At 49.7% G+C, this 13,727-nt stretch overlaps 1 protein-coding gene across 1 annotated transcript; it reads left to right on the top strand.

The window, feature by feature from the left end:
- The first annotated feature begins 1,221 nt into the window (after positions 1 to 1,221).
- On the top strand, positions 1,222 to 10,269 carry LOC133340226 (sulfotransferase 2B1-like). The gene is made up of 7 exons (XM_061548255.1): positions 1,222 to 1,484; positions 2,511 to 2,719; positions 4,490 to 4,616; positions 6,766 to 6,860; positions 7,732 to 7,863; positions 8,793 to 8,838; positions 9,751 to 10,269. The coding sequence occupies exons 1-7, from the start codon at positions 1,325 to 1,327 to the stop codon at positions 9,867 to 9,869; spliced, it is 888 nt and encodes a 295-aa protein (XP_061404239.1). The 5' UTR covers positions 1,222 to 1,324; the 3' UTR covers positions 9,870 to 10,269.
- Positions 10,270 to 13,727: the final 3,458 nt, after the last annotated feature.

The raw sequence follows: 13,727 nt of genomic DNA on the forward strand, positions 1-13,727 counted from the left end.
TACAATTGTCTGTCTTTCCGACAGCCCTGTTCTTCACCTGAGGACGGCTGCTTGCGTTGTGGCCGAAACGTCGTGAGAATTGTATTTTATTGTTTTATGTTAATTATTTTATTATTTCCCTTCTACGTGACTTTACCGAAAGAACCAAGAAGAAGCTGTTTGTTATTCGCTTCGCTCATTGTTTACTCAGATCCCCAGCCAGCCTCTGATTCGCACGGTTGGCTACTACGTACGGCGCGAAGGAAGTTCGATAATTTTTTTGACTTAAAGCTTTCGTGACTGCAGGGATTCATATTCTTGGTTTTTTCGGTAAAGTCACGTAGAAAGGAAATAATGGATGCCTTCCCCAAGTCATCGCAATCGCTCACGGTGGGGGGTGTCGGGCGGGGGGCGGGGGGTTGGGTCTCGCGATGCAAAGACAAATATCCCCCGTATAGACTTCACAGAACTGTTGGGGCAAGTGCTGGTAGCGAGCACCTATGAAGGCCGGGACGGCACAAGAGGGGGTGGGTGGCCAGCACCACGCCCGGCCGCCTTTGTCTCTCTCGTGGCGATGTTTGCACACCGCGCACACGTACGCAATTGAGGCTGAGTCGACCGAGGGAAGGCCCACGACCGGTTCAGATAATCGTCACTGGGTGTTGGCCGTGATCAGGAATCGAACCGGGGTGGCCAGGTTTCGTAGGGCAACTTAGCGCTAACCACTGCACCACCGCTCCCCCAGCAATCCCTCCAGCACACGCACACCAGCTGATTTCATCGCTCCATCTCCACGGTGTACATGGCCCTCTGACGCCTACCAATCTCGCGTCTGCCACCCGCCCCAACGGCCGCCAACCCTCCAAACCTCTGAAGCGTGCGTTCTATAAACACACGTGGTCCTCCCTCTCTCTCCGACCCACGATGGATATCATCGATACACATATATACGTTGTGTCTAATCGATAACAGTACGTGAATTCTCGAGACTTGCACATTCCTCGTGGGTGTGCTGTTAAACAAAAAAAAACGTTAATCATTATTGGGAAAGGCTGTAAAAAGAAAACACTTATTTTTTTGCTTCGTATCACCTCATGCGGAGATAAGAGAACGCAGCACGGGTTAAGGTCCCCCAGTAAGGGCCGCGACCACGTGGAGAGCATCAGAGACCCCTCCTCCCCCACCCTCCCCGGGGCACTGTGACGTCGTGTCACGTGGGCAGCGGACCGTATAAAAAAGGTGAAGCGAGCCCCCCTCGCCCATTCGCCGTCTTTGCCAAGTTTGGGTAACGGATCTCGTTTACTGCCCGCCGCGTGAGAGAGCCGAGACGACACAGCGAGTAGCGATGGACCCGCCTGCAGAAGATGTCAACATTACGGACGCCGTTCTGGAGGTCGACGGCTGCCTGTTCCCCGGGGACGTCATCTCGCGAGAGGGGCTCGCATACACCAAGAACTTCCCTGTGCGCGAAGACGACGTCTTTAACGTCACCTACCCCAAGTCCGGTAAGGAGGGACGCGCTCGCACACGCAGGGGGCACAGAGGAACAGAGACACATCCTGTACAGATGGAGAGGTGGGGGGGGGGGCATACAGAGAGAGACACAGGGGCACAGAGGGCCAGAGAGACACACACAGAGACAGAAACACACACACATGACCCACATGCATAGAGACGCGCTCACACGCACGCACATAGGGGCACGCACACAGAGGGAAAGTTAAACATCCTGCACAGAGAGAGGTGGGGGGAGAGAGACACACACATGACCCACATGCACACAGAGACACTCAATAAACTACAGGCATTGCCGAGCTACAAAGACAACGCCCCCCCCCCCTCGTGTCTTACACGACGGCTGATGGTGCAAGCGCTGTTCGCGAGCCACCTGCGAGGGCTGGAACGCCGTGCAAAAGGGTCGTTGGGTGGCCACCACCACGCCCAGTTTGCCTGTGTGGCCCGAGTAAATGAGTACCAGGTACTCGTTTAAGGCTGAGTCGACCTAGGGAAAGTCCACACTGACAAAAGCACACACACACGTGTGTGCGTCTCTAAGACGCACGCACACACACGCAACACACAACAACAAAGCCACCGCCATTCGCCACTCAGCGATGGCAATCACGACGCTTGTGTGCCAGGATGGGTGCACCGTCAAGTGACACTGCCCCCCCTCCTCCCGCGCACGAAGATTGCAAACACATTTTAGATTGACAGCACATGTCTTTAAAACTGCTTTTGTGTGTTAAGTTTATTGTCCTTCCCCCGCACGGTTGGCTACGTACGGCGCGAAATAAGTCCAACATGCGCACATACATACATCTCCGATTAGCACCGTAGGCTGCGTACAGTGCGAAGTTCAACACACACACACAGAGACACACTGAGGCATGCAGAGGGCGCGTCCGGTATCCACATCGCGGCACGCACGCATCTCGCAGCACAGCATCTGGATCTCATCTCCCGATCGTGTCCTCAACTCAACCCCACCACCCCTCCCCCCTCCCTCCCTGCCCCCCTTCCCCACCCAGGCACCACGTGGATGCAGGAGATCCTGAGTCTCATCATGAACGACGGTGACATCTCAAAAGTGGAGTCGGTTCCAAACTGGAAGCGCGCGCCGTGGCTCGAGCTGGCCACGGCCCCCGGCTACCTGGACAACCGCGAGTCTCCTCGGCTAGCCACCACCCACGTGTACGCCACCTTCGCGCCGACCCAGATCATGCAGGGCAAGGGCAAGGTGAGCGCGCACGTGCGTGGGTGTGTGTGTGGCACGGGCTAGAGAAGAGATGGAGTGACGTGGTACAGGAGGACGTGGAGCTGAGTGGACTTGCCGATGACTGGTACCAGCGGTGTCAAGATAGGCCTCTGTGTCAACACTGGTGACGATTATCTGAACCCGTCCTGGGCCTCCCCTAGGTCGACTCAGCCTCAAATGAGTACCTGGTGCGGTGTGTCAACATCGCCACTGGGGAGACAAAGGCGGTCGGGCGTGGTGCTGGCCACCTACCCCCTCGTGTACCGTTCCGGCCTTCATAGGTGCTACTCGCTAACGGCACTTGCCCCAACAGTCTGTTAAGGCTACACGGGGGATCTTTGTGGGTGTGTGGCACGGGCTAGAGAAGAGATGGAGTGACGTGGTGCAGGAGGACGTGGAGCTGAGTGAACTTGCCGATGACTGGTACCAGCGGTGTCAAGATCGGCCTCTGTGGAGGAGGCTCGTGAAGGACGCTACTAGGCAGTTGGAGGCAGTCGCCCTCCTCCAGCAACAACGGAGGGTAGAGGAGCGATGCTCACAACAACGAGCGGAGCGCCGGGTGGCTAGAGCACAGCAAGTTGGCACAGTAGGGGGCGCAGGTGTTGCATCAGCCAGTCATCTCGGTCATGTCAGTCAGTCGACCCGTGGCACCTGGGTCTGCCCCGTGACCTCCTGCCTGTGGGCGTTCGACACTTCACGTGGCCTCAAGGTGCACATAGCCTGGCACAAGCGTCGTGGTTACGTCACCGCCACTTAGTGGCGAATGGCGCTTGTTGTTGTTGAGTGAGTGGGAAGCGGTAGTGCAGCGGTTAGCGCGCTACGAACCTGGACGACCCAAGTTCGACTCCCGCTCACGGCCAACACCGGTGACGATTATCTGAGCCGGTCCTGGGTCTCACCTAGATGGCCTCAGCCTCAAATGAGAATCTGGCGCGGTGTGTAAGCATCGCCACTCGGGAGACAAAGGCGGCCGGGCATGGTTACTAACCACTCGCCCCCTTGTGTGCCGTGCCGGCCTTCATAGGTGCTCGCTAACAGCACTTGCTTCAACAGCCTGTTAAGGCTGTTACTGGGGGATCTTTGTCTTTGAATGAGCTAAACGGGCAAGGCCCGTGCTAGAGAAGAGATGGACTGACGTGGAACAGAAAGATGTGGAGCTGAGTAGACTTGCCGATGACCGGTACCAGCGGTTTCTAGATCGGCTTCTGTGGCAAGTAGGGCGCTGGGCGGCTAAAACGCAAAACAAGTTGGTACAGTGTGGAGGACAGTTGGTGCATCTGTAAATCATCTTAGTCAACCCGTGACACCTGGGTGTGTCCCCAGTCATCTCGGTCATGTCAGTCAGTCGACCCGTGGCACCTGGGTCTGCCCCGTGACACACCCAGGTGTCAGGCTAGGTGCGCTTTGAGGCGTTGGCAACCCGCACACTCGTAGCTGTGCTGGTCTCCGTAAGTGCTCGCTGGCAGCACTTGCTCCAATAAGCTGCATCGGTCTATAGAGGAATCCTTCTTGTGTGTACACTACACGTGGATTATCTGACCCATCACCACCACTACCCCGACGCATGACCATCATCACGACCATCACCACCACCATCCGCACACCTACATCATTGTTCTCTCCACGTGTCATGGTTCCCCAATGTACATTTTGGAGGTGGTGGGAGGCGGAGAGGGGAGGGTATCCTGACTGCCCCCTTCAATTTTTATGAACCCCCCTGTCCCTCCTCTCTGCGGCCCCCCTATCCCTCAGGTCGTCTACGTGTACCGCAACCCCAAGGACACGCTCATATCGTTCTACCACTTTCACAACATGGCGAAATTCCTACGCAAGCCGGAGTCGTTCGAGGGCTTCGTGTCGGACTTCATGCACGAAAAACGTGAGCACGCGGAGGGATTGCGAAAGGGAGAGGGAGTGGAGAGGATGGGGAGAATGTGAAGTGGAGTAGAGAGGGAGGGAGTGGAGGGAGAGAATGCGGGGTGGAGTAGAGAGAGATGGAGTGGAGGGAGAGAGAGAATGTGGAGTGAAGTAGAGTAGAGAGGGAGTGGAGGGAGAGAATGTGGAGTGGAGTAGAAAGGGACAGAGTGGAGGGAGATAATGTGGAATGGAGTAGAGAGGGAGGGAGTAGAGGGAGAGATGTGGAGTGGAGTAGAGAGGGAGGGAGTGGAGGGAGAGAATATGGAGTGGAGTAGAGAGGGAGGGAGTGGATGGAGAGAATGTGGAGTGGAGTAGAGAGGGAGGGAGTGGAGGGAGAGAATGTGGAATGGAGTAGAGAGAGAGTGGAGTGAAGGGAGAGCTTAAAGAGATTTGTATAAATCTGTAAAAACTTGATTTGGCTGCCCGATGTCACGATTGTTGAAGATAAACTTAGCCGATGTTGTTGTCACTGCCTAACTCAAGTGCCCAGCTGAACAACTTCGCTTGAGTGGCATGGATAGAAGCAGTAGGGCAAGAGTTTGTTCACCTCATTTGTGCTCCGTGTGCAACTGCTCCCAGCACTTTACCCACCCTACGCATGATCCCAGTGTGTCGGAAAACCATCACGCCTCCGATTAGCATGGCTGGCCACGTACGGTGCGAAGGAAGTGCAACATACATGCACGGATAATTGTGATCAGACGTTACTCGTCATCCACACCTCCACTGCTGGATGGAAGGCGTCTTCCCCACACCACGTTGGGTCATGAGGATTGTTTAAGCGTACATCATCACGCTGGTCAGTGACGTTTGGCGGATCTATTATCTTATATATATTTTTTAAAAGTTTATTATATAGTGCCTTAATCGAAGGCGCTTTACAACACTCTAATTATAAAATAGTAATACAGTGGTACCTCGGTATACGTCGTTAATTAGTTCCAGAAGGTAGGACTTATACCGAAAATGACGTTTACCAAACGAATTTTTTCCATAAGAAATAAAGGGAAAGGAAATAATCCGTTCCAGAGTATAAGAAATTATATTTTATATGGCATATTATACATTAATGGGGGTTGTATAAAATAATTTAGACACTATTTATTACTAAAAGGCATACATAAATTAAAATAAATGCATAAAAAAATAAAAAAATAAATTGAAACAAAAATAAAATGTAACATCACTTTACCTTGCTGAGAGGAGTTGATAGCCTACGAGGATTGTGATGAGTCGTGAACAGGGCACGCGGTGACTCACCCTGACCCATACAAGTTCTAGCAAGCGCGTCGTATCCCAAGCAAGACGTCGTATCCCAAGACAATTTTTTCTCGTCAAAACACGACGTATTCCAAATTCGACTTATTCCAAAGCGGTCATATACCGAGGTATGATTGTACTATGATAGTGGTCAAAATAAAGAGTGGGGTTATTGCAAGTGGTGGGGTAGTTATGGTGACAGGAGAGCAACGTGAGCATATATTCCGAGACAAACCTGATTCTGATGAGACCCTGCGCCGTCGAAACCAAACCACTTGGGCTTCTCCTGAAAGCAATGCTGCCGCTGACTCCTAGAAGGCCGTGCGTGTGCGCCTGGTGGGATGTGTAAAGAACACTGCAATATATTTTAATGTGGAGAGATGGATATTTGATGGACGCGTACTGTCCACGTATGAGTTTCGTCATTTGTATTCTCCAACAACCAGGCGACTTATTGTTTCGCGGTATCATCTAAAAAGCACAAAACATAAATATTTCAATCTTGATTTGAAGCTTTCGTGGCTGCAGGAATCCATACTCTTTGGTTCTTTCGGTAAAGTCATAGTGGAACTGTTAGATTATTTTTTCCTCCTGAGGTCGACCGCTTGTGTTGCGATCGAAACGTCGTGATATATTATTTTTATTTTGTTTTATTTTTCTACCTACGTGACTTTACCGAAAGAACCAAAGAGTATGAATATTTCAGTTGTTGGATCTTGTGACCGAGAGCGTGAGTGACTTGAGGCTCACTTGTAACGGTAATTAGTTTGTATCTATGTATGTGAAACTTTTTCGCAACCTACGTAGCCAACCGTGCTAACCTCTTCCTCCACATTTTGCTGATGATGCAGTTTCCTTTGGGTCCTGGTTCGAGCACATCAAGACCTGGATGGACGTGAGAGACAAAGCCAACATAATATTCATCGCCTATGAAGACTTGCGCAAAGTACGAGATGCTCCCTCGCTCGCTCGCTCACTCACCCACCCCAATCACTCAATCAACATCTCAGCCAGTCACTTGCCCACACATCCACTCAGTCACCCACCCACCCACTCGTATGTGGTCACTCATAATAACCGCCCACTCGCTCACTCCCCACTGCACTCACAACTCACATACAGTACGTATTCACCCACTCAATCGCCCATCCAATCACACATTTCTTCACTCCCGCAAATCTGATTAGCACGGTTGATTTGGTGCACTCCGAAAGAAGTTCAACATACATACATACAACCATCCACTCACTGGATTACACATCGACTCACTTAGGCACTCAAAGACGAAGATCCCTTGTATGTCTTTAACACATTGCTGGGACGAGTGCTGTTTGCGAGCACCTATGAAAGCAGGAACGGTACATGGGGGGAAGGTGAGTGGCCAATGCCACGCCTTGATCGCCTTTGTCTTCTCAGCGCTGATGTTACATCGCACAAAGTAATCATGTATAAGGCTGAGTCAACCTAGGGGAGGCTACTAACGAACCAACTATTTGAATATTTCCAGGTAGGGCCCACTGAGCTACATAGCTCAACGAAGCGGCTTATCGATGTGGAACTGTATAGCAGTCAAATATTCTAAACGCGTGTTTCTCAATGCGGAGGGAAAAACCGGAGGACCCGGAGAAAAATCCACGCGACCACGAGGAGAGAGAGACACGCAAACTCCAAATATACAGCAGGCGTCGGGGTCGAACCCTCGACCTCCTTCTGTACACCAGGCGAAGCAGTGAACATCTCCCCACCGACACATCCACTCGCTAAACCACAAACCACCCCCGCCACCCCCAACCCACCCGGACCCCCCCCCCCCCCAGGACCTGGCCGGCTCGGTGACTCGCATCGCCACCTTCCTCGGCAAGAAGCTGGACGCCGAAAAGCTGAAGGCCGTGGTGGACCACTGCAGCTTCTCCAGCATGAAGAACAACAACATGGTCAACTACAGCGAGGTACGAAACCTACTGCAAGCCATGATCTCGACCCCGATCCTAACCCCAGTTCTGTTCGACTCGTGCGCATCACGGCATCGGCAATACGTTCAGGAGCGAGACGCCAACGTCGAGGTCTACGTCGAGGAGAGAGAGAGTTCGTGTCGTGTTTTGCTGTTCCTCATCCTCCATTGAAGGAGCGTAGACCACAGTGGTTTGTTATGCGGTCCAGAGTTTGGGTTGTATGGCCACAATCGCTCTACCATAGCTTGCGTCTTTAAATTTTCCATTCGTGAAGGTGGGGTGGCGCATCCGCCTGCTGTCGATGTCCTGATGCAGCTGATGGTTTCACCACCGGTGTTGTTTGAGTAGGAGGTTTGAGTAGGAGGAGGAATGTTATTTCTATTATATTTATTTTTACCTACGTGACTTTACCGAAAAAACCTAAGAGTATGAATCCTTGCAGTCACGAAAGCTTCAAATCTAGAAGGAATGTTAAAGGCAGCAAGTTGGGTGCAGTGTTATTTGGGTCTCGGTGAGATTCTAGGACGATGAGCAATTGATTCGCGGCTCGCTGTATCGCCATGGGTCTCAGTCGGGTGACATTGGCTCACGCGCGCACGACGTGGCTCGGCGAAGGAGATGTGCGCGATCGGCCTGCTGTCGATGTCCTGATGTGAGTGATGGTCACACCGGTGGCTTCGAGCACGCGGCGGCGGTGGCGCACGCTCCATCCTCCCAACGTTTGTGAAGACTCTTCTCGCGGGGTTGTTGAGAGTCAACGTGAGCCGGGCCCTGCCCCTTGACCGGTCCGGCACGGCTCCGGTCTGCGTCCTCGTGAGCGTGGGAACGCAGCAGGAGGCCGACGAGTCGTCGTAATCGCCTGGGTTGCGGTTGTCTCGGAGACTCAGTTTGCGTGAAAATAAAATGTTTATCTTTCTCATCCTCAGGTACCAACCACCTACTTCGACAGAGGGCAAAAGTTCATGCGCAAGGGTGAGTTTTGGTGCGCGGAGGTGCACCGATGGATGTGTGATTGTGTGTGTGTTAGCGAGTGTAAACATCGCCACGAAGGGAGGCAAAGGCGGCCGGGCGTAGTGCGGCCACCTACCCCCTCGCGTGCCATACCGGCCATTATAGGTGCTCACTAAAAGCACTCGCCAAATAGTCTGTTCAGGCTATACGGGGGATCTTTGTATTTGTGTAACGAAGCACCTCTGAAGGCCGACACGGCACACGAGGGGGTGGGTGGCCAACACCACGCCCGGCCGCCTTTGTCTCCCCATCGGCGATGTTTACACAACGCACCAGGTATTTCTTTGAGGCTGAGTCGACCTAGGGGAGGCCCAGGACCGGTTCAGATAATCGTCACCGATGTTGGCCCGTGAGCTGCGTCGCTAACCGCCACCACTACCGCTTCCCGTTTAGCGAGCACCTCGCATGCTTGTACAACGCTCACATTTACGTCACAGCGGTCATATTGCCACAATGACAGCCATCTTGCGTCAGCATTGTTTTTCTGGCAGCCGATTGGCTAGTTGCAGCGGGAGCGATGACGTAATCTCCAGCAACCACTGATTTTGGGGGGGGGGGGGCGGGGCTCACGTACAGATACTCCGTGTTGTTCACTTCACACTTTTTGGATGTAAGCAAACCTCTTGCTGGTAGGATTTACGAAGTTTTTTCTCAATCTATATCCAGCTCCCAGGTATTTTTGTATTTTATGTTGAACTTACTTTCACGTAAAGTTTCCAGCAATTATACTAGGGGGGTGGGTGGTGGTTGTGCCACTATGTGTTTTGTACAGCGCCGATGTTCCAACGTTTCGCACCACATGCTTGAGCTTGAGTGGGTGGGAGCTTCTTAGGGCAGAGCGGCTGTAACGATGGCACCTTCACTCGCTCACAGGGACCGTGGGCGACTGGAAGACGATGTTCACGGTGGCGCTGAACGAGGAGTTCGACGCTTTCGTCCGGGAGAAGATGAAGGGATACGAACTCGACGACAAGTGGACCAGCGTGCAGTGACTGTCACGACACCCGTCACCTTCGTCGTCACCTTCGTCGTCATGTGCGCAAAGTGGCACCGGCACATGGCAGAACAGCAACTAGGCTACGGCACGGCACGTGCGCTAGCATGGTTTTGTCGAGAGAGAGAAAAGCACACAATCCTGCTTAATGCTGCATAGAGAGTTTTAACGTTTAATGTCACCTGATTATGAGAGTAACTAGGTAATGTGTCGACTCATTGTATACCTTCGGATTCCATATCATTTCATATATTATTGGTGGGAGTTCCCACAACTCGAGCACATAAGCAGGAAACCACGCCACAAGTATTGAATGGAAATGTATATTTCACTGTGTTCTGAATGCTTGTACAGCTCTTTGTTTCAAAGAAAAAAATAAAGCAATGCCGCAGAAACTGCTTCCAAAATTGAATTGTGTCTTTGTTTTCTAGCCGCCGGTGTAATCATAAACACTCCCGACTATGAAGAAGGGCCACGGCCCGAAACGTCACCTATTACAGGCATACCCCTTACAGCGCTGCCTCTTATAACGCTTTTTCATTATACCGTTCTTTGTCCTGGAGGAAATAATCCTGTGCGGATCAGCCCATATCTAGAAGAGGGCATGGCGTTGCCCATTGGGGCGTGTCTTTGCCCATTTATGATCTTCTGGAACCTGATTCGAGGTCTTCTTGGTTCTTTCGGTAAAGTCACGTAGAAGGGAAATAATAAAATAATAAAAATAAAACAATAAAATACAATTCTCACTACGTTTCGGCCACAACGCAAGCAGCCGTCCTCATGTGAAGAACAGGGCTGTCGGAAAGACAGCGTCTGAATGAACACCACCAAGCTTGGCAGCTTGGTAGGGTGGGTAGAATAATACATAGTGTAATATTACAATATATAGTCTAAGGCAGGGGTCCTCAAACTACGGCCCGCGGGCCACATGCGGCCCGCCGAGAACATTTATCCGGCCCGCCGGGTGTTTTTGCCGCCACTGCCTGTCTGTTACTTTTTTTCTACATGAGAAGGACGGTCATTGGTGGAAGAGGGAGAGGGGGCGGAGTTCCCCCCAATCAGACTGCATTGATGGGCAGTGCCGTCTGTATGTCTCTGTGTGGGCAAAGTTATTGCTGGTATATTGTTTTTGTAGCGCTGTATATATATTGGTATTTTACTAATAGCAATTTTGACTCCCTAAGGAACAATGATGTCAAGAAAGAGAAAAATTGACTCGGAGTGTAGGATATTCAAAGAACAGTGGACTTATGATTACTTTTTCATGCAGTACAAGGAAAGAGCTGTGTGTCTGATATGCCAGAATATAGTGTCTGTGTTCAAAGAATACAATTTACGTCGACACTATGAAACTCAACATAAAGATAAATATGCTTGTTTGGTCGGAGAAGTGAGAAAAGATAAAATATTAAAACTGAAAAATACATTAACAACTCAGCAAAATACTTTTGTGAAGCAGAAGCAGCTAAATATTTCATCACTGCGAGCAAGTTTTCAAGTTGCCAAGCTAATAGCGTGCACTGGCAGACCATTCGTGGAGAGAGAATTTGTTAAAGAATGCCTTCTTTCTGTTGCCAAAGAGATGTGTCCAGAGAAGGCCGATTTATTTAGTACAGTGAGTCTTTTAGGACCTACAATTACACGGAGGATTGAAGAAATGGGAGACAATTTGCATCAGCATTTGCAAAACTCCACAAAAAAACTTTCCTATTTTTCCTTGGCACTCGACGAAAGCAATGATGTTCGTGATTCTGCACAACTTCTAATTTTTATTCGTGGGACGAATGACTATTTCAAAGTCACAGAAGAGCTTGCTGCACTGCAAAGCATCAAAGGAACAACTACAGGAGAGGATATCTTTCGATTTAAAGCTTTCGTGACTGCAGGGATTCATCTTCTTGGTTCTTTCGGTAAAGTCACATAGAAGGGAAGTAATAAAATAATTCTCACGACGTTTCGGCCACAACGCAAGCAGCCGTCCTCAGGTGAAAACCAGGTCTGTTGGGGAGACAGCGTCTGAATGAAACAGCACACGAGCTTGGAGCATATATAAGCTGGGTTGGAAGCGGGGGAAAGAGCGCCTTGACAAAATAATTTGCATATCATATGCAGCACGGGCATATGTAGTACTAATCACATTCCTGCATTTCCCATAAATATGCTAAATTCCTCTTGATATGCAAATTCTTTTGTCAAGGCGCTCTCTCCCCCATTTCCAACCCAGCTTATATATGCTCCAAGCTCGTGTGTTGTTTCATTCAGACGCTGTCTCCCCGACAGACCTGGTTTTCACCTGAGGACGGCTGCTTGCGTTGTGGCCGAAACGTCGTGAGAATTATTTTATTATGTTTTATTTTTATTATTTTATTACTTCCCTTCTACGTGACTTTACCGATAGAACCAAGAAGAGAGGATATCTATGAAAAGGTTTGCCAAACTGTGAATGGTTTGGAGCTGAACTGGGCTAAACTAGCCAGTGTGACAACTGATGGTGCTCCTAGCATGGTGGGGTCTAAGAAAGGAGTAATTGCTCGCATTAACCAAGAGATGGACAAACATAACCATTCTCATCCAATAGCCATACATTGCCTCATCCACCAACAAGCGCTGTGTAGTAAATCACTGAAGTGGGACTCGGTTATGAAATTTGTGGTATCTTGTGTTAACTTCATTAGAGCTCATGCACTAAACCACAGACAATTTCAGGCATTTCTGTCTGAGCTAAATGTTGACTATGAAGATGTTCTGTATCACACAGAAGTCCGTTGGCTGAGTCGAGGGAGAGTTTTGAAAGTTTCTATGACTTACTTCCACAGATTACAGCTTTTCTGCTTTAAAAAAACAAAGAAGTACCAGAGCTCAATGATGTAGAATGGAAATGGCACCTTGCCTTTCTGACAGATGTAACAGAGCTACTCAACAGTTTCAATGTGCAACTTCAAGGAAAGGAGAAGCTCATCTGTGATATGCAATCACATGTCAAAGCATTTGAAGTCAAATTAGGCCTCCTCATCAAACAAGTGAAGGAGGAAAAATTCTGCCATCTCCCCACAACTCAAAATCTGTTAGCGGAAAAACCATTGGTTGCATTCCCAAACAAAACGTGTGGATTCACTGGAAAAATTGCAAAAGGAGTTCCAATTTGGATTTAAAGAGCTTCATCTCCATGAACAGGACATACAGCTTTTCCGTAACCCATTTTCTATTGACATTGAAAATGTGGATACAATTTACCAAATGGAACTGGCTGAACTGCAGAATTGTGACTCTCTGAAAGACGCATTCAAGTCAAGCAGCCTTCATAATTTCTATGCATCTCTCCCCTCTGAGACATATCCTCATCTCAGGAACCATGCACTCAAAATGGCAACCATCTTTGGCAGCACTTATGTCTGTAAACAGACTTTTTCCAGAATGAAAAATTTGAAAACTCCAACCAGATCTAGACTAATGGATGCACACTTGCATCACTTGTTACGACTAGCAGTGACAAATATGGAACCGGACATTGACCATCTCATTAGCCAAAAGCAGGCCCATAATTCCCATTGAAATACTGGCAAGTTTGTTGATTTAACTTTACTTCTTCATTTTAAATATTGTATTTGTTCCCGTTTTGTTTCTTCACTTCAAAATAAGATATATGCAGTGTGCATAGGAATTTGTTCATAGTTTTTTATAACTATAGTCCGGCCCTCCAACGGTCTGAGGGACAGTGAACTGGCCCCCTGTTTAAAAAGTTTGAGGACCCCTGGTCTAAGGTATAGGGTGGTGTATAGTAATACAGTGTATAATTTAATGTTGGGTTTGTCTATGGCAGTATATAGTGTGGGATATATCCGTGTGATGTAAGAAA

The sequence above is a fragment of the Lethenteron reissneri genome, chromosome 9, assembly GCF_015708825.2.
Source record: "Lethenteron reissneri isolate LAM-NWPU_2019-01 chromosome 9, ASM1570882v1, whole genome shotgun sequence".
Classification (NCBI taxonomy): Eukaryota; Metazoa; Chordata; class Hyperoartia; order Petromyzontiformes; family Petromyzontidae; genus Lethenteron; species Lethenteron reissneri.